Below are 26,011 nucleotides of genomic sequence, written 5' to 3' on the forward strand. Positions count from 1 at the left end.
GTTTCACATGAATGTGTGTCAGCAGCTCGATAAAATAATTAAAAACATTCTCTTTAAGAAGATAACATTTACCCAGCAGTGCGATATTAACTGTCTACTTTTATATTTTGTATATGAGCGTTTAAGATAAAAAACAACATAACACTTTTTGGTACTGCGAACGCCTACAGACGTCATAAGAAATGCTTAGCGAGTTTACAGTTGTGTCTAGTCGTACAAATTAACATCATAAATACTTAACACTCACTTCAGAGACGTAGACATTTTGTAGTATTACTTGAATCGAATGTATTTTTTTTTTCTTAATATTGTAGGTAGGCAAACCTGCAATAGAGCCACGTGATGCTAAGTAGTCACCACCATCCCTTGCTTCGCCAATGCGCCACCAACCTTGGGACATAAGACGTTATTTCCCTTGTGCCAGTAGTTACACTAGCTCAATCACCCTTCAAACCGAAACGCAACAATACCAAGTATTGCTGCCTGGCGGCAGAATATCAGATTCTGATGATTTGGGTGGTACCTAGTCCTACCACCAAGTCCTACCACCAAGTTAATCGCAATTCTTAGACTTTCTTGCATAGTGATTAAGTTTTAAAAATAATCGGTAAGAATAAAATGTTAAGCCAAACAATCTGTGTAAAATACTAACCCATCAACAGATAATATTCTAAAGTCATTTTGAATTTAACTCCAATTCACAACTTTGCATAAATACGAAAATTTCACCGAAATAATTTGGCTTAAAGATTTATCATTATTTATTTTAAGAACTCACGCACTTCGAAAACAATGAGAAGGTGCGAGAAAACAGCCCACGCGTTAGTTGATAGAAATTAACTGGTCATTTTAGATACTCATTATGAACTAAAAATAGCATGTGTACTTTAAGAAAATTCTGGTTCTGGATACTTATTTCGAAATCGATGAAAATTTTACGAATTTTTTAGTTTTGATTTCGTCTGACTTTTAATTTTTTTTTCAAAAATAGAAAACGTTCTAAATAAACAAAAAAAAAATACGATACAATAATTAATATACTTCAGCCAAATAGAGACGTTGATGGAGTGGAATCTACTAACGGAGAAAAATAAGAAAAAAAAAAACAGTTACATTAATGTACGAATAATTATCTTAAGAAGAGTTGTTCGATTTGAATTATAAATAAATTTTGGATTTAGAACATATCAAGATTATTTACAGTCTGTTTATTATTAAACTAGTGGCGCTAAAATAATTAGACAGATTCAGGTTGATTTTTAGCAAATGTTTGGTTAAAGATTCCTGAAAATATGACCGAAGAGAAGAAACAGAACTGTCAATCGACTTACTTTGTTTTTTTATTGTATAATAAATACCTATTTATAAAAAAACAGCATTTCTAATGGCTTTAACGTTTTTTACCCATTTTATCTTATTATGTTAAAGTCCTAGTTCAAGTGACAAGGATGTAATCACATGTTTCATTAAACAATTCGATATAATCCATAATCAGTAGCTTCTGGAAGAAAGGAAAAACTCGTCGGCTTTCTATTATTAAGTAATTTCTATCGTACTCTGTGACATGGTTCTGTGGTTACGCGATATTCTTTTACAAAATTTTATTCCATTTTCAATGGTCCGTTACTTACTCGAAAATAACTATGTTTGAAGTCGAAGATACTAGTGTAGTATATGTACTTGTTTTTATACTTTTTGCAGTGACAGTAGTACTGTGAGTACACTAGTAGTAGTGTGAGTACACTACTAGATAGTCTGATTTTCTAAATTAAAAATAAAATGTATAAAGTCTTAGCTTTTTGTTTAATTTTATGATATATTCGTCACAATTCCATTCAGAATCTTTTATTTAAACTTTCATCAATGATAAAGTCATTGGAATACTCCGGTATTTAATAAATCTTTCTAAATGATGCTTCTCCTAATTAAGCATGTCTGTCACTATAATTGTGTACGTGCCTTTTAAGAGGTATCAGAAATTTCATCTTAAAGTATTTTCAGGCGAATTAATCACTTAGCGCGTGTTTAGTGAGTCGGCCAAATCACGAGACGTATGTAATTGATCATTTGTTGAAATAGCGTGGCAGATCTCATAGCTTTTATTTGGCGATTTTTGGGTTGAAATTATTTATATATTTTCAATTGAATTACTACACTCTCGCTATATTTAAAATATGCATTCATCGCATGTTTTTCTAGATTGTGTCTGACTGTGTCGTTTTTAGACTTATAGTTTCTATCCAAACATAAATAAACTACATAGATAAACTCGCTACCTTGTCATAGCTTAAATATTTACAATACATAAAATATTGTTAGATAACTGGGCTTGCGTGACACATTATACATAAAGGTGAGCATTTACAAATCGTAATGAAGAATCATAAAAATCTATAAATAATAACAAATACAATGTAATAACAAATAGCAAGACCAGCAGGAAATTTAATTCAAACAATAGTAGACAAGAAAAACATACAAACGACCCACGCAGCAGATATTTTCGATGATCGGGACATAGCCCCTGATTCAATCATTTGTATATTCAACGGTGAGACTGAAGAATATAAATTGGCTCATATATATTACATTAAGATATAAACGATTGAGATTAAGTTCGTCTGAGCTTATGTAAGATTAATATTAACACCATTTTGTCATTTTATGCTTCAATTAGACTAGATTGAGAGTACTAGAGAGAGAGACTAGATAGAGTTTTCTCTTTCTACGATCGTACTAATGTGAAACAATCTCGCACTAGTGATAGACGCTTTAAAAAATATAATATAATCCTTTAATTACATAAAAAGCTGTTATAGTCCTTGTGTATTTAATTACAATGTTTTGACTAAAGCTTGTGTGAAATGTGGGTGGCGCATACCCAGACAGACTTTTAAAAATACCAATCACCGAATAATATCTTCTTTCTGAATACTAATTACATTTGCAATGTGGACATTATTCGTATCTGCGTTTAAATTGTTGTGATATATACGGGAGATAATCTATACATATCATCATGTTCTTAATTTATTACAACTTTTTAGTAAATTATACATTGTATAATAATTTTTTTTATGGTTTGGTTGGCGGACGGGCATATGGGCCACCTGATGGTAAGCGCTGTAAGAAATATTAACCATTCCTTACATCACCTATGCGCCACCAACTTTGGGAATTAATATGTTATGTCCCTTGTGCATGTGATTACACTGGTTGTCCTGGTACAGGATTCATTTTTGCTGTTTTGGAATTTAGATTGTAATGAATAAGACCCAATCTGAAAATATTAAGTTACTCTTTTTGAATTAAATACACAGTCGACTTAGGATATTATATTCTAAGCGGAAATCAACGAACTCTTTAAAGACATATTTCTCAATCTTATTCGTATAGCTATGGAGACCTAAATTATTGCAGTCATAAATATTCAAATAAATCACAAGCATACGAATTGAAATCAACTCTCAACACAGTTTACATAACGTAAATATATTTTGGTAAGTCTCATTGACTGAATAATGACGAATTTAAAGCTACTTACCTGTGAATTTATTCGTCACCTGACCATCTGCGTTGCCAAGAAGCAATTTAATGAAGAAAATGAAAAATATAGTAAGATTAATGGACCTAATAATACTGGACTTATTCGCTTGTGTGATGAAGTGTAGTTTATAATTGGGAGTCAAAGTAACACTGATCGTGTGAGATATTGTAGATTTTTTACAACTATCTCCAAATAAAATTAGAAGAGTATTTAGTTCATCTGTCAGTACTAAAACTATCAGTATGTATCTTAGTATACATATTACTAAAACATGTGAAAAACCCAGATGACCCAGTGGGCAAGAAACATAGATTTAAGTTTAGAAAATTTGTTCTGGCAAACAGTGACTTTTCTTGGTTTAATTTGTGTTCCCGTATGCCGTTAATTTTCTTTCCTTATCTAGGTCCTAGACTTCCTCGGTATAAAATTTCATTACGATCGGTTCAGAGGCTTATGATAACGATTTATTTAAATTTTATATAGCTTTTCGCTTGCTATAAAAACTTCTTCATTTTTATTTTTATGTTTTTAAACTAGCTACTGCTTACTGAATTCAATTGCTAAATTTAATAGAACCTTAATGGCGTAATATCTTAATGTACCCGCAGATATTTTTATAGCACAGTTGGACATTTACATTAACTTTCACGTTGACGCAGATGGTGTAGAAGCAGTAAATTCAATGTTACGTGAAGTAACGTAGTTTGTAAATAAGTCAAGTGCAAAGAAAATAAAAGGATGAGCTAATTACATTTTTTTTACATAAAATTTAAGTGGTACACTAGTCGATTTTTCGGTTAGCTGCTTGAAAGCGATTTAAATCTCGTAAACATCCTTCAATTTAAATTTAAGCAACGAAAATAATTTGGACATTTTTTTGTCATATCGTCGGTTTTTGTTGACTTTTGTTCAATTAACGTTTCAATTTCTATCTGCAACAGATATTGGTCAACTAAAAACAAACTATATGAACTCGCTAATACTATTTTAAATATACTTATATAGGATTTTAACAAAAAGGTTAACCTATCTGACATTTACAATCTGAATTACACAACAAGACCTATTAAACGGGTGATGAACTCGCTAACGAAAATAAAATTGTTAACCAGAGACCTAATCTATGAAAATATTTAAAACTTATTTAGTAAACATAAAGATAATGTAAATTAATTGTTTTGGAATCTTACATTTTCAATTGATTTCAATTCAATTAAAAATTTTATAATTATTACAAAGGACTTAAAAGGTTGCTTTTTATTTAATATTGTTAAAAATTCCCACGAGCGTTACCTGATGTTTATTGAGAATGTATTTCCATCATAAGCCAAGCGTCTTCTGTTGAGTGTTTTATATTGTTTATGTACGTCTCTAAGCATGGTGTCTTTGTTATTATGTTCATAGTAACTGGAACTTTTGTCTTAACATATTCAACTAATTGTTTCCTGTAACTTCGTCTGCTGTTTAACAGCTTTACCTTGGTTTCTGTCATCGTAATAGGGTTTGTGGCAATACAGTTTAATTTTTTTATTATCTATTTAGTTACAAACGAGAGAAAAAACGCAAAATACTCTGATTGAAGATCGCTTAACATTCATTTGTACTCATCAACTTTATTCTAAGGAAAATTATCATCAACTTTTGTTTCGAAACCATATTATGATAACGTGAAATTGGTAATATTATAATATCTGAAGCTATCAGTCAGTGCTGAAAGAATTCGACTTCATCCAACCCTTAAGATCCATTAGATCATATTCTATCTTCGACGGAAAACACCTCTGCATTGGGAACGTCACGATTCGTTATCCAACCGGCTGCAACGTCCCACGCGAATTCCCACACCACCTCGGCGGTTCGCCAACTTTTCATAGTTTAGTTACGATTTCGAAAACGACCCGACGCGTCCCGCCGCCGGCGACAACCCTATTTCTCGAATTTTTTTTCGCTTTATCTTTGTCAATTTCTCGAACATCGTCGTTTAACTATTTGACTAATTGTGTGTGTGTTTTGATTGTGTATTGACTATCTGTGAATTTGGATTACTTGATCGGTCATCAAACGGTACGTTTAAATTTATTTATCTATTTCTATAAATTAAAAAAAAGGATAAAATCTATAGCTTATTACAATATACTGAATTAAATCCAGATAAAAAATTCAATGATAAAATTTTAAAATCATTTTGATATAAATGGTTATATTGAGAACTTACAAACTTTAAGAAATGTCCAAATATAAGGTTTTAATATGGATATTTAGTAAAATGTAATAAAATGAAAGAAGCATTAGGTAATCATCGGAAGTTACAAGAAACTAAAAAGTTCTCCGAGGCCTTCAACGATTACAGAAATAGATGCGACGTTTCATTTATACTTCTGAAATTCTAACACTGGACACCCACACACTCACACTTCACCTTGTTGGTAGATGGCGCTGACCGCTAAGAAAATGACTCATATCAGAGCTTTGAGACTAATCTTCCCTAGCCACACTACGTACGTTATTCTGTACTGAGATCATTGATTTAGTCTTTGGAAGAGATTAGACGGTCTAGTATATTTAAATGATATTGTAGCTTCTCACAATTTATCTGACTATAAAGTCTGTGTAGATTAAAATAAAACTGTCAAATCTGTTAATCTAGAATAAAGATACGGGATTATTGACCTTTGAATTTTTTTTGCTTTTAATGTTTGTCTCTTAAATTATTTCTTTATCTGTCCCCTCGTTGACTAATTCGCAATTACAGTAGAATCTATTTTGTATGGTTCGTTTCACCTTCACACTTTTAGTAATAAAATATTTTACCTTATATTAAACTTGATTACCACGACAGGCACTGTCTACTATACTAATGCTATGACAGCACTAGCGCATCTAACGATTATAACGTTGGTCTTCGTTTCGAAATCTACTTCAACAGTATCTTCTACGTACACTCTTTCTTTACCGCCACGAAGATCATCTCAAGTTAACAGTTTTACTTATTCAACTTCAAACTAAAGATAAATAAATGTTCGTACTTGTTTTTTGACGATCACACTACACACCATTCAATACATACAAAAATATATAATATAGATATATTAATTATAATTTTTCCAATAACTTGAGCCATTGCCATGCTTTCGAGCCGAGATGGCCCAGTGGTTCGAACGCGTGCATCTTAACCGATGATTTCTGGTTCTAATCCCACTGAAATTTCATGTGCTTAATTTGTGTTTATAATTCATCCCGTGCTCGGCGGTGAAGGAAAACATCGTGAGGAAACCTGCATGTGTCTAAATTCTGCCACATGTGTATTCCGCCAACCCGCATTGGAGTAGCGTGGTGGAATATGCTCCAAACCTTCTCCTCAAAGGGAGAGGAGGCCTTTATCCCAGCAGTGGGACATTTACGGGCTGCTAATGCTAATGCATGCTTTCAATGGCCGTAATCATGATTAGCAATACTGGAATAAGGAATGCGCATGCCGATGATTATAGATAACAGTTTAACGAAGGCCTTTTGCACACTATCCTTATAGCCATTAAGACAATTTTTCATTTTAATTATACGATGACGACTTCTAAATTATATCAGAAATATATGTATATGAGATCTCAATTTTTATATTAACTAAATAAAAAAACAATGTCACTATCACATATAAAGGGTATGTCTCCCGTGCGTATAAATCAAAATAAGAATGACGTTCTTAGTACAAAGTGTACTAAGGCATGAATATTTAACAATAGGATAAAAAACCTATATTCAAAAATAAAAACGTTAAGTAGCGACCTGTAAATGTCAAAATTCTGGGCTTCCTCTTCTTTTGAGGATTCGTAGCATTAAGTTAGAACCCGCTGCTCCAATGCAGTTTGGTGGATATACATGTGGAAGACCTTCATCTAAAAGACGCAGATCCCATGCTGTTTTCCTTCACCTCCTTCAGATTAATGATAAACACAATTCAATGTTACTTAGACCCGCAATATTTGATGAAGATTCAAGTCTGCTAAACACTGGGGTATCTCGGCTCGATATACATATACTTAACTCAAGTTAAGAAAATAACACTTCTTACAGAAAATCATTCGACTTATGCAAGTTTTCACCGCCGAGTACTAATAGAAATATAAATACATAAAAAAATCGGGTGTTGCTGGTCCGGGTTTGAAAACGCAGTCTTCAGTTAACAGTTCAAAATAAATTTTGAAAGAAAATATTTATACTTTTTACCGTCTCACAATTATTCATACTTTAAGTAATGTATTAAAATTATTATCAGATAATTTAAAATAAACATTGAGATTAATAATGAATAAAACATTATTTTCAAATATTTATAAAGGTATAAAAAAAGTTTTTTTTATTTTATATTGTAAAATAATCTATTCTTACCTAAATATAAATCTTTGTTGACATGTCTATTTATCGCATTCTGAAACAGATATTCGAAAGACTTAATTTGATAAAAAAATTTAAGTGCGAGGCAGCGTATATTCCATACCATACAACATGGAATATATCCATTAGGCCAAAAGTGCATAGATTAAGTATCTAGATTATTTGAAATGACCTTTATCTTTACTAATCTTTAATTAAAATAAAACTACATGTAGCTTAAAAAAATAACTTCACTAACTATTCACTGGCTTAGCTATGAATATAATTATGTATATGTTGTAATTAAACATAAATATAACAATGTATACTATATGTAATTTCACAACAAAACGGACTATATCTTTGTCCAGGAAATTTAGTTAGAATTTGTAAAGTCAAGTCGAGAATCGAATTCGAGTGCAATAGAATGACAATGAATCTATTCACCGTAAGTATCAAATATAGCTTCTCCGCGCGTTATAGCCAGCATGAAAGACCACTGCTTCGCCCACGTGGTCCGTAGCGTAGCATGAACTAAAGTGATGTAGAATTTGCATTAAATTTTAGCAGTTTTCAAGTTCCACTCACATTGTAGTGGACTTGTCATAATCGTGTCGCTAACTAATACTAAGAAGTAAATACCAAGACTTCGGTTCAAAGTTGGTTTAAAGCACTCTTGGTACTAAGATCAGGTTACTCGACGCATTTGATCAAAATGCTTAATACTATAGATCTTACTGAGATAAATCGACAAGATAAGTAGTTCTTTTTATTGATCGTGAACCTATCTTACAATATTGTTTTTGTTTATCCTAAATAAAAATTAACTAAACTAATTCTCTATGGATCGGATGCATTCAAATAATCTGTTAATATACTTTATGAATTGGAATTTTATTAATCTGTGCTAATTAGTAATAATAATACAGACAGCCGAAATCAAATTATTAAATCTCCTAATCTTTATATTGAAATGAGAATTAAGTCCATCTGTGTGGACCACCAACTTATCATATATTCTACCGACACGCAGCAATACTTTTTATTGTTGTGTTCCGGATTGAATGGGTCAGTGTAACAAGAGGCACAAGGGTCATAATGACTTAATTTCCAAAGTTGGTATCACATTGCAGATGTGACTATTAAAAATTCTTACGGCACCAATATCTAGTGGCGGTAGTGTCTACTTACCATCAGATGGCCCATTTGCCCGTCAGCCTATCTATTTCATAAAAAAGTGTACATCTTAATCAACAAATCCGTATAATACCAATCTCTATTCCACCAGGTCGCTAGCTCGTCCGTTTTCCAAAGAAGAAGCTTCAATTTTTCAACCAGTGATGACAAACAGCTAGCAATATGGGGGTGACCGACGATTTTGCCCCGAGCTTCACCCAGAAGCCGCAGCTGCGCCAAGAGGATGATGGCAATAAGCTCATCTTCGAGTGCCAACTTCTGGCTTCGCCGAAGCCAGAGATCAGCTGGTACCGCAGTGATGAACTGCTCAAAGAGGATACTAGGACACAATTTAAGTAAGTCTTTTCGTCTTTTTATTTTTTTATTTTAGTAAACATTTTTTTAATCGATTTAATATGACAGTTGTTCATAGTGTTGTAGAAAAAAATGTAAATGATATGAATACAATAATCTAAATGACAGAAGACATTTTTCATATTTATGAGTTGAATTTTGTATTTGTCATTTTTTTAAACGGATGAAAGATCTTTATAATTCAAATATCAGTATTTTTATTTATAAACTAGCTGAACCTGCTCCTTTACCAGCGCGAAATTTATAAAACACAAACATCCAACTCCCGTTTAACCCTTTGCGGGTGGAGTTTCGTAAAATCTGTTCTTAGCAAATGTCTACACTCTATAAGGAACCTACATGCCAAATTTAAAGTTTGAAAGTGTTATAGTGTCTGAGATTTCGTGATTAATCAGGAGTGGTATTTCGCTTTTATATATGTCTAGAGATTTGTATCTTTCACTTCAATGCACCGCGTTAAATTCATGTTGACAGCGTTGTATAGCGTATTCTCGTAACAGACTAAAAGACCTTTGGTTTTCTCTTTGCTTTTACAACGTAGACCGATTAATTTATAGCATTAGGGTCAACGACACGCTCGCCTGACCAATTGACGATATCTTCTTAATGTTTCTTTTGATACTAATATAAGCCAAGACAATCGAAAGTTTGACACATTTGGCACGGCCGACCGTCTCGAGACAAATAAAAAGGACAAAATTGAATCGATATATTTGAGTCATTAAGTAATTGTACAAATATTGTGACTGTTTTAACTACTGCATTACCTACTGTGTTATGAATCTTCGTATACTTAGATAAAAGAAAATTTTGTATACGGCAACAATTTTAATTACTTACAATTTGTGCTCGACTTGTCGCCTCCGTTAATGTTACCATAAAATTCGTCGGTACCTTAGTTTGGCTTAATATGGTACTTAAATTAAGGCGCTTTTTAAATTTAAAAGTGCCCTTGTGTTTTCATTTTCGCGGCAATTATTGAAAACGCTGCGATTTTTCGGACCTTGTGTTTTGCTGACCCTGCTTTCATCAGTACCGTTTTCCAGTACTGATGAAATCAGTATGAGTTAATCGTACGGTGCTAATGATGATGATGTCGTTATGGCCGATTACTACCACGTAGTCGATCCCAAGGGAAGCTATAATATAGTGCTTTTTCAAAGAAAAAAAAATTTTAGTCCATAACATATATTCTCAAAATTCGTGTAATCGAGATATTTCGATATTTAATATATAAAATGCAATTACAGTTCAACGGGCGTCCATTTTTGACGTTTATGGGTGCGTTCAGAAAGTGTGTTCCAAATAATTATTTCGCGCAGAGGTACAGTAGACTCGATGGAAACTTATCCACAATAGATCAATGTTTACGAAAAGGTTATATTTTGTATAAAAAGTAAAGGATAAACCTGACTACCTAGGATAAGTATTTGTTTAGTTTTATTTCTTTTACCCGAGCGAAGCCGGGTTTTGATCTAGTTTATAAATAAAAATTGTAATATAACAAAAGTGTGCGCAAATACTATATGTTAGTTTATGGGTTAAAAATGTACGTTGTCCATTTAACTGTGAAGATAAAAAAATATTGCTATTTCTTAAGAACTTTATTTGCCAACAATTTATATAAATCTTTAAAATATAACTTAAATTGAAGTTTTTAGATTTCAGTTATGATTTTTTAATGAGACGATTTTGAAATTTTGACTATCGAGCTGTTAAGCCGATTGTCGAACTTTAAAATCCTTAAAAGATATACGAATTTTTCCATCTTAGTCGATCGCTATTGCTCGATACACAAATTGTAAGAACTGGATTGGAATCCAAAACTTTTTCTCGACTTTCGTAGCATTGGCCTATATTATAATTTACCTGATAGTTCTTATTCTAGATAACATACAAGTATGATCTTAGATAGTAAATTTACTGATAGGACATTTTTATAAAATCTTAACCTGTTTCCTGTTGACATTTCTGAGACGTCTCTAAGTAGTAATAAGTGTAAATTAATTAGCACTAATTTAATTTAATAAAAATGGTTAGCTTGTTTGGCTGTCAATCATTAGGATCTGTGATCATTAGGGTTCGGAATAAAAACGTAAAAGCTATTGGATGATCAGAAAGCTATTAGTCCTGAAACTGATTTTTCGATTCTGGTGATAGTGAGGCAACATTGCTTATGTGTGTAAGTGTGCGTGCACACTTGTGCACTATGTTACACATAATATACACAGAATTGATTTTTTTTTTTCTGTCATGAGATATTACCAAAATTCAAACTCAAACTTCTTTATTCAATATAAAAGCATTACACATATTTATTGATAGTCAAATTAAGCACTACCACCGTTTATTATTATTATTATTGGTTTTTTAAGACATCAGTAATTATTTTGAATTGAAGGTACGGAACATTATAATATATTTTATATAATAAATTTCTACAGGATCCAGAGCATCGCCAACAACAAGTTTCTGGTGGTGCTGGAGCTGGACGATGTGATCGAGACAGATGCGGGGCTCTACAAAGTTAAGGCTAAAAATAAGATGGGCGAGGTGGCCGCCTCCATCAACCTTAACTTCAGCCGTGAGTATCAGTACAATAATATCAATAACCAGTGTAACTTTGCCTGTTATACGTATATGAGCATTTTATGCGCGACGTGTGTGTCAATCTTTAAAAACTTAAGTTACCTTTTTTTGTTCTGGTATGAGTAAAAAATACATTTTGAATGGACTAATTGGAGGAAATTTAAGCGTCTTACAGTACTATATTTGTAAATTTGGTGTTAGTAATACGTAGATACTAACAACTTCAAAATGATCATCTAAGTTATATATAAATATAATTCGCAAACAATATTTCTGCTCAATATTTTATTGAAAATTGATTAAAGTTTGATTTTGATTAAATTTATTAATAACGCTTTATAGACAGAAGAACTTATGGCTTTTATTTTTAAAAGAATTATATACGATACAGGTGTTAGTTAAAATCTATTTATACATATATCGTAATAAAATAACTGTATATTGTAAAACACACAACGTAATTCAACACTGGTGTCAATAAAAATACAAAAATAAAAGCATTAGTCAGAGATAAAAATATATTAACAAAAAATCCGCCGCGCTGATCTTAGCCAAGCATTGGCAAGATATAACTAAACACGATGACATATTCGTGACGAATACTTGAGACGGTATCGTTAAGAATATTTGACACATTCATGTACGTCTTGCATCCTTATTTACTGTTTCTTAGAATAGAATTAACTAAAATTCTAATGACTGTTTTTTTACTAGAAAAGTCGAGACAAATATCTTCGATGCAACCTTTTTGCAATTATTGTAAAATGCTTTGAAATGAATGGCTGTTACGTGTATCTAAATGTTTGTCGAAAACGATACTACTTTCTTACCAGTTATTCTGAATATAATCTACATTCGCAACCAATGGTTTTAAATTCAATTTTAAGAAATACTAGCCGCCCCAGCTTCGCACGGGTGCAATGCTGATAGTAAATATACTACAGAATGTCTTACATCGTTCACAGTCTGTCAGTCGTTACATAATACAAACCGCTATGTTGTGCGTTTTAAATCTTCTAAAATATTCATTTAAATTACATGTTGTATAGGGCCATATTAATCTAAATTTAATTGGATAAGAATTAATGCTATATTGCTTAAAATTCCTCCGAAAATAAGCCATTATTTCTCATAAAAAGTAGAGGATAAAAAATGGTTGGTGTGAGCTATTCATAAGAGATAGACATATACCATTGTGGACTTTTTTGAAGACCTTTTTAAGATGTACAATCCTGTAGTACATTATTTGGATCTATCACGTAGGATTCAACCAGGGTTTGCGCTTACGCAAAAAATGTTTTTATTTACGACATAATTTCCGAAACCTCTAAATTATCAGTATTTCTATACTATATTGTGCATGTATTATAAATATAAACCTTCCTCTTGAATCAATCTATCTGTTAAAAAAAAGTCGCATCAATATCCGTTGTGTAATTTTAAAGATCTAATCATACATAGGGACAGACAGCGGTAAGCGACTTTGTTTTATACTATGTAATGATTTTACCACGGATGAAAACTATAATACGAAAATATACCATATAAAATAAAGAGCACTATTTACAATTATAAATAGTTGCACCCGTGCAAAGCCGAGGCATTTCGATATTGTTTCAACTAATCAACCCTTTAAGAAGATTGTACTAAGCCGTATAAATTGAATAACAGCACCAATAAGATGTACTGACTGTACTAATCAGAGGTCGATGGAAATACCAAGCACCTGGATACATTCTGAGATCATGCCTATTGCGATTTCAAATGTTTATATCTGTTTGATGTTATTCAAAGTAAACTTTCAAACGAACGGGCTGTTAAAGTGCTATTTCATGAATCTAATATACCTATTTAAACGAAACGTAGTAAATCATTTTCACATAGAAATAGCGGTTTATATAAATGCATTCAAAACTTTTTACGTGGTATAAATCCCAATTTTAAATGAACCTAGTTATAAAAGTGTAACAGCCAATAAATGACCTCATGAGTAGAAGTTTTGGAGCTTATTTTTCCGGTTCCAAGGCTTCTTGGCATAATTTCATACGAAATCCACGTTTCTATTCATTTATTTAATCTAAGCACAAACTAAGTCCATAAAAATCAGCTAACCCTTGCCCGATTTCGAATTCGCAATCTTTGGTCCAATTTTCTTTCTTAGTTTACTGGGCCCTCTCAGCTTCAATTTCACTAGATGTAAGAATATATATTTGTTGTAAATTTAAATGAAACATTTTTATTTTCAGCCGCTGACGAAGACAAACAGAAGTAAGTACTTTCAGGTTTTTACTAACAAGGCATATATATGCATGTTATACAAGTTCTAAGTGATATAAATAATTTTACAGACAAGTAGACGGTAAAGCGCCAACGTTCGCGCGCAAGCCAGCCATTCGACAAGAGGACGATGGCAAGCGACTTATATTCGAGTGCCGTATCGAGGCCGAGCCGGTGCCCAGTGTTGCCTGGTTCCACAATACAGCGGAGGTCTCACCAGGACCAAGACACAAGGTAAGCCTTAGAAAGATACAGGAGAATATTATGAATTAATATTATTAATTAATATGAATCTTAATCATATTAAAAAAAAAAATTAAATATAAAATTTCATTTTGTTTTTAAATTTATATCATATAAAAATATATTATTAATATCTAGTTATGATATTAAAATAAAAAACAAATAAATTTTTATATAAACAACAATACAATAATAAAGATGACCTTGACCCATATAGTTTGTTTGAAAGATAGGACTTAGCTGATAAACTGACCTAAATTTATATTGGGTATATTAATGGTTAACCTGTTCATGAAATTATAGTATACTTTACAACTCCCAGAATATCTACTATTTTTTTTAAATACGCGTGATTATATTTGATTTATTATATCAAAGAGTGGCAAATGTCTTTTATTCGTAATATTCTGGAAAAATCGATGAAACTTTTATACGACAATAAAAACATTAGTTAAATAATTACAAGTGTCGCAGCATTTTTATTAGTTAACTAAGATTCTAATTATATATCAGTAATTGATTTTGTCTGAAATTATTTAGATCCAAAAAAAAACTGCACGAAATAAATTTGGATTTTGTTACAAATTAATAGATATTTTGCAAACTATATATTTATTGTAGCTGATACAATCTCAGCCAATTTTATTACGTACGATAATTCACTAGGACATCAATGTATCCAGGTTTCAATTACCTAATAACCAAAATTAAATAGTAAATAGTAACTTTAAACAATCATTTATTATGATTGAGAGAAGATAGCATATGTATAATCTTAAATAATAGCGTATTTAAGCTTAAGTTACCTTATTTAATGAATCATTACTAAGACAAGGATAGAATTGACTTAGCTCAATTGATTTTCCAAAAAAATCAATTCAGTTTCATAACGACAGATAACAATAATAAATGAAGAAGTTTTCCTAATGTATATTTTAAATTCTTATTGATAAATTAACATTGCTTATTATATTTCCTTATAGTTAACAGTAAGCAAAGACGGCAAATCATATTATGCATCATTGGAAATCAACAACGTGACTGTGGAAGATGCGGGCAAGTACCGCGTGACGGCCAAGAACGAACTTGGAGAAAGTAATGCGACGATCAGCTTAAACTTCGACAGTGAGTTCGCTAATAAATAGTATTTTGCGAGTAAAGTAAATAAATGATTACATTTTAAATAAAGAATATATCTTAAGTTAAAAAAAAAGATAAAAAGACAATACATGTCACTGTATAGATTTTGATTCTAAAATATATGAAAATTCTATTTTCAAATAAATAACCTATAATCAAAAATATACAGCCAAGTTATATTATAAATAAATAAAAGACCTTAAATACGTATTCAATAAAATATATAAAAAAAAAAACACGTAACGCATGATAATTACATTGTTGTACTCCGCACTCTATTGTAGAGTATCAGTTTCAACACACACACTCCATCGACACCAACACATGCACACAAACAAAGTTATTTAATTTTCGAAATTAGCCGTCCAATTTTAAGAGTCATTTCAATTCTGCTTACGGTGTTATGCTTCATTGTATTTGTGTGGTTCTAATCCAGTAAGTGTTATAATGAATACTCATTATTTTAAACGTAGTATTTGCAGCACAGCTTATTTTTTTCATCAACTAATTCCCCGAGTCAAAAATACACTCGATTTTATCTTTCAGCTTATATTTTAAGATGTTTTCTCTGAAAGACAATTTTTTACATACAAAGTTAAAGTTAAATAGAAGTATATGAGAAATACTTTTATGAACATTTTTTTTTTTTAAATACACACACTCAAAAGCACTTAAACATTTACGTATTTTTTTGCATTTCACTAATAAATTATTATCTTTATGTATTTAAAATCTCATTTAGTATATGTCTCGCTGATTGCTTTACTAACCTCTTACCCCTAAGCATATGACATTGTGTTAAATGTTTTAAAGTTCTTTGCTTTAGCGTACGCACTAGTACGATATGAATATTTGTAACAAAAGCCACTGTAATGCGTACTGATTTTGAGATATCTTAGTTTAAAGATAGTTTAAAAACAAACAATTTTATTATGTATGTATATGTATCTATTTGATAATCTTAACTATATTCTATCCCTCGATTAACTCTTATATACCTGGCGATGTTATTAATACATACACGAGTCATAAGAAAACATCTTAAATATATTACCAATCAGTCTGAATGATAAAGCTGCAAATCTTCGTGAAAATTTATAACGAAAGTTAGGGTTCACTAATATAAAACTGATATAGGCGACGAAGCGCCCGTGCCTGAAGACTTTATCAAACCGACATTTACGGAGAGACCTGTCATCAGGCAATCGGAAGATGGTACCAAAATCACTTTCGAATGTCGATGTGTTGGCAAACCGAAACCAACCATTACATGGTAAGGACAATCTCATAGAAAATAATTACAAATAAATATATGTCCTTTTATTTGAAACTAACGTGAGGACGTAAATAAACAGGTACCATGGAAAGAAATTAATTAAAGAAAGCAGTCGATACAAAATATCATTAGAAGAGGATCAAACATTATATCATATGGCGCGACTAGAAATTGTAGGCGTAGAGAATTCAGACAAGGGAGAATACAGGGCTGTGGCTAAAAATAAACACGGTGAAGGCGTAGCTAAAATAAACTTAAATTTCCAGGGTGGGGATAAACCAAAGTAAGCGTAATTTACTATAAAAAGTTTTAAATAAGAAATAAATTTTGGGATCTTTATTAAGATTTTTTATCTCTCTTGAACAGAATCCCAGATGGCAAAGCACCTAGATTTCCCAAAAAACCTACAATTAGACAGGAAGGGGATATTTTAATTATGGAATGTATACTTGAAGCATACCCCGTACCAGATATTACATGGTACCACGGTGATAAAGAAATAAGGGACGGTGCTAAAATGAAGATGTCTAGAAAAGCCATTGGGAAAGATACATTTAACCTTACCTTAGAAATTTTAGGTCCTACTAAGGAAGATGGTGGAAATTATAGATGTAACGCTTTCAATGTGTTTGGTGAGAGCAACGCCAATATTGCTCTAAACTTCCAAGGTAATAAGAGGTTGACGTAAAACAAAATTAAATAATAAATAAAGTACGCATACAGTAGCAATGCATGACAAGCTTGAAGCTTTTGAGCTGCATGAAACTCATTAGCGACGGTAAGTATAACGATATTAATGCTCTTTCATTATTTAGGTGGGGATGACGAAAATGGTTTTGCACCATCATTCATAGAAAAACCACGAATCATTCCCAACGAAGATGGCACACTCATTACAATGCGTTGTGTCTGTAAAGCCAAGCCGGCGGCTGAAGTAACGTGGTACCGAGGCACGACCGTTATCAAGGCTAGCAGCAAAATACAAATTAAATCATCTGTAATAAGCGAGGACGTTTACGAGTTGGTATTGCTGATATCAAATCCGACGGCAGCAGATGGTGGCGCTTATCGCTGTCACGTCCAAAATGAATTTGGTGAAAGCAATGCTAACCTCAACTTAAATATTGAGGCTGAACCAGAACCTGAAGGAGAGGGACCAACGTTTGTTGAGAAACCTACCATTCAGTCTAGAGAAAACGGAAAACTCGTAGTAATGGGATGTAAGGTAAAAGCTAGCCCGAGACCAACGATCATATGGTACCACGAGGGTAAAGAAATCAGGGACTCGTCGAAAATAAAAACCAGGGTCGAAGTTAAAGAAGATATTTACACTATCATTTTGGAACTTGTAGACCCTGGTATGGAAGACTCCGGATTGTATAAATGCAATATCAAAAATGAACTTGGAGAGCTCAATGCTAATCTAACGCTCAATATTGAAAGTACGTTTCTTCATATCATATAATTGATGATTATGATTTTATTACTTTCAATAAAATACCTTGAATGTTTTTATTATTTTTGTTTACAGTCATTCCAGTTATAAAAGAAAAACCAAAGATCATTAAGATAGTTAAAAAGAAGACTGTGATTGTTGAATGTAAAGTATTAAGTAAATTTGCACCTTCTTGCACATGGTTTAAGGAAGCCAGTGCTGTTAAAGAAGATTCTAGACACACGGTGCTAATTGAACCTGTCAGAGAAGTAAGTATACGTATTTAAATTAAATTTTGATTTACAATGTATAAATATTATCAAACACCGTGTAACAAAATGTTTTGTGATATTTAAGGGTGAATTCGCAGTCAAATTAGAAATCTCTAACGTATCACAACAAGATAAAGGATCATACAAGCTTGTTGCAAAGAATGAAAAGGGAGAAGCGACTTCACAACAAGTCGAAATCACTGAAATTATTGAAGAGAAAGGAGAAAAACCACAAATCATCAAACATCTCCGAAGTTTGGTAAGTACTTTACACGCGTTTAATAATGATCGTCATGTACTTTTGTCAAAAAATATACTTAATTATGTTTTTTATTTTTAGGCCAGGAAAGAAAATGAGGAAGCTGAGTTCGTAGCAGTTCTTAAAACGTCAGATCAATCCTGTAGATGTACTTGGTACAAAAATTCAACAGTGATTAGAGAGTCCTCAGAAGTAAACACGTCATTTGATGGTACTAATGCACGTTTGATTATCAGAAAAGTATCATCAAAATATGTTGCTAACTACAGAGTAGTTATCAAAAACGAATTTGGTGAAGATGAATCAAGTGCAGATTTAACACTCACTGAAGAAAAGGTAAAATAGTTGTGAAACCTTGTATCCTATATTATGAGATATAATTAAAGAAATAAATAAAATTTGATGTGTTTACATATAAATCCATGTTTTAATTTATTTACATATATGTTTCATTTTAGAAAAAGAAAAAGGAAGAAGAAGAAGAAACTACTGTAATAGAGGAGTCTGAAGAGGAAATGTCGATTGTAGAAGAAAAATCTATAATCGAAGAAAATCATGTCGAAGAAAAAAGGGTAATTATTGGATTATTAAAAAGTGAAAACTTTCCAATAGTTTTTTAATTTAGAACTCATATTATTATATATATAATCGTATTTCTTACTCTCTATACTTTTCATAAAGCAGAAAGAAGAGAAAAAACAAGAAGAAGAGGAGGAACAGACTATTATTGAACAAAAGAAAACAGCAGCTAAAAAGGTATCAAAGAAAGAAGAAGTAAAGGTGGAAGCTAAAAAGGAAGAAGTTCAAATTGAGGCAAAGAAAACTGAAACTAAAGTCGAAGCAAAGAAAGTAGAATCTAAAGCGCAAGAACAGAAAAAAGCTGAAGTAGAAATAGAAGAGGCTAAAAAAATATTGGAAAAGAAAACAGCTAAAACAGAAGAAGAAAAGAAGGCCCTTCTAGAGAAAATTGAGAAAAAGAAAGTAGAAAAAGTACCTGAAGCTGAACCTAAAATAGAAGGCATTCCGAAACTAAAACCTGTTAAACCTAAGGAAGAGCCTAAGCCACAAGAAGAAAAGAAAGATACTAAAAAGACCGAAGAGAAAAAGAAAGTTGTTAAGAAGAAGGTTGTTACTAAAAAGAAGGAGGCAGACGTAAGTATATACTTGTTAATTTATACAATAGCAAAAAACGAAGGTAAAAAAATTAAAAAGATTAAAGATGACATCAAAACTTATATTTTTTTAATATAAAAATTGTAATTACGAGTTATACGTGTTCATGTTACTGCAAATATCAGGTTACATCTCGGTGTATTATTGTATTTACTACGTAAGTGATAACAAATTGTTTGTTGTGTGTTGTGATAACATTAGACGTGCTAAAACATTATTTAATTTAGGATGTGATGGAGTTCGTTGACGATTACGAGCGCCCTGTACTGGAGAAATATGAAAAAATTACACCAACACCTCTCGAAAAGAGACCAAAAGTTAATGACACACTAAAGGTAATCACTTGACAACATGCACTCCACTTTACCACACCATTTATGAATATAAATAATTATTCTAGTATACTCTAGGTTATTTAAAGAAAAAAATTAAATAATTTGTTATATGCATATAGACAAAACGCGCATCCATAACTGAGAGTGTTGAAAGTCAACCGGAGGAAAGTGACGAGGAACCTTCAATGGCCACTCCGACACCGGAGAAAAAAACAAAAGTAGAAACCAAAGAGAAGGTATACGACAAAAATGCTATTTCAACTTCTATCTTTCGATTACTTAGGCGTTTGACACTACATAACTTAAAACATTTTACGTAAGAACCAAAAGTACTATGTATTCTTTTATTAAAATAGGTTCAAGAAGAAACTAGGCGTTCAAGCATTAAAAAAAGTGTACTTAAGCCTGAGGAACCCGTTGACGAATTAGGTCAAGTTAAATTGTCTAAGGCTCCCACAAAACCGGTAACGGAAGCACCTGAAGAACCACAAGTAGCAAAGACAAATAAAACAATTAAAAAGGTAGACCTTAATTTTACAAAGCATTCGCGCTCGACTAATTATATAAATCAGTATTTAAAATTTCCGGTAAACATAAATCTTAAATTTTAACTTTTACTTTAGCCTGATGAGCAAAAAGAGTACGTGGATGATTACGAAAGGCCAGATCTAGAAAAATATGATAAAATCACTCCTACGCCGTCTGATAAGACAAAGAAGCAGAATGGAGTTAGTGAGGTATAATTGAATATTAGTATTTATATCTTTCTTAACACGTGTAATTGTATGCTTGGTATCATAACATTCGACGTGATACTTTCAAAATTATTTAGCAGAAAATTAAAATTAGAGTAACATTTTTTAGGAATCATCTGAGTTTATAGACGATTATGAAAGGCCACAACTTGAAAAATATGGAAAAATCTCACCTACACCAAAAGATAAACGACGTCCTAGTGACACACAGGTATCTTAAAATTAATTTTTAAATTCGGAATAAAATTAAACAAAAAACTAACGATATTAAAAAAATAAATCAACTCTTTAAAGGATGAAGTTGACATGATGAAGGGTAAAATTAAACCTAAACAAAAAGAAGACGAACCAGAAATGCCAACTCTACGAAAACGATCTATTGCAAAAGATAAGGTAGTAATCAAAATCAATCTCGCAAATGTAACAACTTTTAAATTGTATTGTATAAAATAAAATTATTATGTTATTTAGGAAGAGGAGAAAAAACCCGACGAGAAACCAAAACCAAAATCTATTAAAAAAGATGAGACAAAACCTAAAAAACGTCCTTCTCTCAAAGAAAAGGAGGTACAAACAAATTCTAAGCAATCTAACACATTACAAAATAACACAAGAATAATTTATGTTTTGGAATAATGAGGCATAACTACTTCTTCGCGATTTTTATATATCTTCCTACTTTTAATTCACCTTATTAATTATTTTCAACAAAATAAAAATTCTTTATAATAACGCACACCTATTTTTACATAACACTTAAAAAAATATTTCAAAGATAACTGAGCTTACTGCATGACGGAAATTAAAAAGATACGCTTTTGATATAATTTAAATAAATATAATATTCAGCAGCACGGCTATGGTAAAGAAGTGTATACATTTTCAATATAATAATCTTCAAAACAAAATATTAAATCTTGCTTAACTTACGTTGGCTTCATTATTAAATTACGATAGTAGTAATTTATTTATCAACAATTTTGAAGGTTGAGGAAGAAGAATTTATCGACGACTACGAGAGACCAGTTCTCGAAAAATACGAGAAAATCAGTCCAACACCTATCGAGAAAAAGAAAAAGGTAGACATTAATAAAAAAAAAATAACAACCTTTTTACGCATTTGTTCATTCCAAGATATTAAGCGAAAACTTTTTAAATAACATTAACTAGAGCTCGAGTAATAATCGACTTATTACGTTACAATAATACATTTTTTACATTCAATCAGGAGGATAAAAAGCCAGAAGAAGCAACTCCTTCTGTAACTGCGCAAAGGCGTCGTTCCGTAAAAGACAAAGATAAGCCTGAGGTAGATTTAAATATAAAAAGAATTATTTTATATATTTTATTATAATTAGACAAAAAATAAACTAAATACATTATGTTTTAATAGCCTATGGAGGTCGATGAAACTGTGAGCGTTACAAAGCCTAAAGGTCCAGTTAAACCGGGACAAGAACCCGAAGATGTTTCACTTACACACAAAACACCCGCCGAAATTAAACCTACGGTTTGTATTTTAGTCAAAACAAAACTTTATTCTTAAAACACTATCATTATTTGTTAGTACAAATAGATCACAGTATATAGGTACAAGTAATAAAACATAACACGATTTTAAATCTTATTTAGGAGGGTGAAGCTGAAGCTAAACTCAAAATTCAGAAACCAGAAATCGTTGAAGATAAAACTATTAAACGACCTACTCCGAAAGATAAGGATCAAAAGGTATGGTTGAAAATGTTTGGGATATGAAAAGGATAGAACTTAATAAAATTGGCGACTTATATACAAAAGATAATTTAAACAATTTAAAATTATTCACAGACAGAAATCAGATCCAATAATATATTACCTCTATCAATACCGCATATATTAGAGAGAATAGTTCTTGTGAAGGTAACATTTTATAAGGCACGTGAGCATCGAGTAGTGCGTAGACATAGACATCAGTTAGAATTATCAAAAAATATATATTTGTACTAGATAAAAAATAGAAAACACAATCACAAGCAGCTATTTCTTCTACACACTTATTTTTACAATTTCTAACTCTCACAGTATTTGCACTCTTTAGCAAAAACATTATGGAAATGTTTTTTTAATAAATAGTTCTTTCTCTTGTTTCACTTTTTTATAGTTGAACGCTGAAGTGCTTTAGTTATTTTTTCTTAATCACTTTGTTTTTGTTTTTCACACCTCTTTTTCTATCACTCGCGAAAATTCGCGGACTTAGGGCGAGGATACTGAGGAATCTATCAGCCTCACCAAGCCAAGAACTAAGACTAGCACAACTGCCCCAGAAGAGGCATCACTGACACAAAAGAAACCTGCTCAGAAAAAACAAACGGTACTATAAATTTTCAAATTATCTCAGCTATTGAAATCAATTATTTTATATTAATAGTATTAAATAATATTTCATAGGAGGGTTCAGAGGCTGCAGAGCTTAAAGTCAAAAAGCCCGCTGTTATCAAGAAAGACAAGAATGAGGTAGAAAATTACATAAACATGTTTATTATAAAGAAATTAAAAAGTAATATCAGAGCTGAGATAGTTAGAAAATAGTCTAATACGTTGGGTTTGAGTATAACTTTATTAATTGCACAATTTTTTGGATAGAAATAAAGCACAAAACATACTAACATTATAGAGCCACCTGCACTAGACAAAAACGCTTTAATAATGTAGAAAATCCAATTAGTTTAACTTATAATGCATCTTTAGGAACCACTGATGGTCAGAGGTGGTAAATTTGAAGTGCCACCACTAAAGAAAATTGTCAAGAAGACACCTGAAAAACCTAAAAAAGCTACATCTGATACTGTTACCACTGATAAAGAATATTCTAACGATGGGGTAAACATTTTACAATACTGAAATGTTATCGTGACGTCCCCTTTCTTTTTGCGTTTCCTATGGACTTCTCTTATTATCTCACACGCCTTATTCTCTACACTGTTTTTTACACTTACACATGACACATATTATTTTTCGTATTTTCTCTTACACTCAATGTTGCACATTTCACATATACATAAGTTTTACACACACACACACCTACAATATAAACACAATTAATATTCATTTGTTGTTTGATCATCGGGTTACCATTGATTACTAGCTTGATTGGATCTTCGATCTTCGTCGTTATAGTCAATGGGTTCGACAGTCGCATGTTGCTTGTATACTTGTTATATGTTTTACAGGAACACCTGGTAGGTATCTCACAAATTGCCTTCTAAAAGGAAAATAACAATTTATGGAATCATAATATATAATTTTAAAATTTACTGATTAAATAAATCTCTTAAAATTTACAGTTCGAATTGGATTTCGTCGACGATTACGAAAGGCCCGTTCTTGAGAAATATGAAAAAATATCGCCAACTCCACTTGTTAAGGAAAAGAAAGAAAAGGAGGTGGCTAAGGTGAGAGACATAACCAAACAATGTTACACTGGATAGTTATCCAATAACAGAGATCACTACACGTATATAGGTGATAATATGTTCGTTTACACTGCTAAAAAAATAAATAGATGTAAAAGTATCATAGTTTAAATTGTGGCATTTAAATGTAGTTAAAGACTGAGGTTAGGTTATAATAATTAATTATTGTTATTTTATTTCTAGGTTGAAAGCAGAAGAACGTCAGTTCAAAGCGAGGTTAGTAATTTTGTATTAAAATTATTAAAAAATAATAAAATTGAAGATAAAATACTTATAAATTGAAACATAACTCTCTACAAACTTAAGTATCTTAATTGGCTTCAATCTGTCCATCTATCTTTATAATATTTAACCTTCTGAAAAGAAAAAGAAAAAAATCTAATTAAAATTCTTTAATTAATCAATTCAAATTCTTATCTTTATCTATCACTAACTACAAAATTAAAACAAAATAAAAATATTAAAAATTATACGTGCAATAGGAATATATTAAAATTATCTTAAAACTTATTAACCTAATTATAATAAAACAGATGCATGTAGAACAACAGCACCAGCATCTCTCTGTGAAGGTACTGCGTTTTGTTGGGCGTTTTAACATAAATTGTAAATAGGTCATTCACGAATTTTGTAATTCCAAAACGAACATGATATTCTTGTAATAAGGTCGAAGAAAACATTCAAACCGAATAAAAAAGCAATTAAGTATTTGTAAATCAATCAATGTCACATTAAAAGGAGGAGAACATTTTCGTTTTGGATGATTTCAGGACACAAATCGCTTTTATTTACCTGCTTTAAAAGAGATAATGCACCATTTGTGTGTATATTATTCTCATGTACAAAATTATTGGTTAATGAGCTGATTTTGACAATCTATCGCTGGCTCTTTTTTACGTTAGATTAAATGTAGCGCCAAATAATAGCTTCTTTTTTGCTTAAACCTCTTATTTTAAACGACGTATCTTTATGAAATCTTCCCATCGAGCTTTATTTCGACTTATTTCCCATTTGTATATATTTAATTGTCACATATTGATGTCATAAATTGCTATGTTTTTTTTATAATGAGATAAAAAAAAAATGCGTTACCAACGTTATATGTTAATAATTGTTTTTCAGACCGAAAGCCGGAGAACGTCTATACAAAACGAGGTTAGTATATTATATTTTTTTTTATTTTATTTTCTATTATTTTAGAGGAAATTTAAAATATATATATTATTACGTTTAACTTTAACAATTTTATTATGGTTTTATTATTTCAGTTATATTTTTATTATTTGATTTATAGTTTCAGTTATATTTTTATTATTGAAATAAGGTGAGGTTTAAA

The 26,011-nt window shown here is 31.3% G+C and overlaps 1 protein-coding gene across 23 annotated transcripts in view; it reads left to right on the forward strand.

Annotated features, from left to right (window-relative positions):
- The first annotated feature begins 5,411 nt into the window (after positions 1-5,411).
- The window catches only part of LOC125073727 (twitchin), a 101,277-nt gene continuing 80,677 nt past the window's right edge, over positions 5,412-26,011 (forward strand). For 13 of the 23 annotated variants that reach the window (XM_047684717.1, XM_047684724.1, XM_047684721.1 and 10 more), the window contains exons 1-33: positions 5,412-5,611; positions 9,207-9,450; positions 11,914-12,053; positions 14,305-14,326; positions 14,407-14,569; positions 15,562-15,703; positions 16,856-16,991; positions 17,074-17,277; positions 17,361-17,662; positions 17,810-18,436; positions 18,526-18,698; positions 18,787-18,960; positions 19,042-19,296; positions 19,419-19,532; positions 19,642-20,112; positions 20,361-20,468; positions 20,588-20,704; positions 20,825-20,989; positions 21,092-21,205; positions 21,333-21,434; positions 21,518-21,616; positions 21,695-21,790; positions 22,210-22,302; positions 22,452-22,532; positions 22,617-22,733; positions 22,856-22,951; positions 23,460-23,573; positions 23,651-23,716; positions 23,951-24,082; positions 24,547-24,654; positions 24,859-24,891; positions 25,209-25,247; positions 25,798-25,830. In XM_047684717.1, coding sequence (XP_047540673.1) covers positions 9,278-9,450; positions 11,914-12,053; positions 14,305-14,326; positions 14,407-14,569; positions 15,562-15,703; positions 16,856-16,991; positions 17,074-17,277; positions 17,361-17,662; positions 17,810-18,436; positions 18,526-18,698; positions 18,787-18,960; positions 19,042-19,296; positions 19,419-19,532; positions 19,642-20,112; positions 20,361-20,468; positions 20,588-20,704; positions 20,825-20,989; positions 21,092-21,205; positions 21,333-21,434; positions 21,518-21,616; positions 21,695-21,790; positions 22,210-22,302; positions 22,452-22,532; positions 22,617-22,733; positions 22,856-22,951; positions 23,460-23,573; positions 23,651-23,716; positions 23,951-24,082; positions 24,547-24,654; positions 24,859-24,891; positions 25,209-25,247; positions 25,798-25,830 — 4,809 coding nt within the window. In that variant the 5' untranslated portion in view covers positions 5,412-5,611; positions 9,207-9,277. The remainder of the gene's footprint in view (positions 5,612-9,206; positions 9,451-11,913; positions 12,054-14,304; positions 14,327-14,406; positions 14,570-15,561; positions 15,704-16,855; positions 16,992-17,073; positions 17,278-17,360; positions 17,663-17,809; positions 18,437-18,525; positions 18,699-18,786; positions 18,961-19,041; positions 19,297-19,418; positions 19,533-19,641; positions 20,113-20,360; positions 20,469-20,587; positions 20,705-20,824; positions 20,990-21,091; positions 21,206-21,332; positions 21,435-21,517; positions 21,617-21,694; positions 21,791-22,209; positions 22,303-22,451; positions 22,533-22,616; positions 22,734-22,855; positions 22,952-23,459; positions 23,574-23,650; positions 23,717-23,950; positions 24,083-24,546; positions 24,655-24,858; positions 24,892-25,208; positions 25,248-25,797; positions 25,831-26,011) is intronic. The other 10 variants (XM_047684734.1, XM_047684740.1, XM_047684718.1 and 7 more) reach the window with 9 other exon arrangements.

Source organism: Vanessa atalanta, chromosome 25 (assembly GCF_905147765.1).
Source record: "Vanessa atalanta chromosome 25, ilVanAtal1.2, whole genome shotgun sequence".
NCBI classification, from domain to species: Eukaryota; Metazoa; Arthropoda; class Insecta; order Lepidoptera; family Nymphalidae; genus Vanessa; species Vanessa atalanta.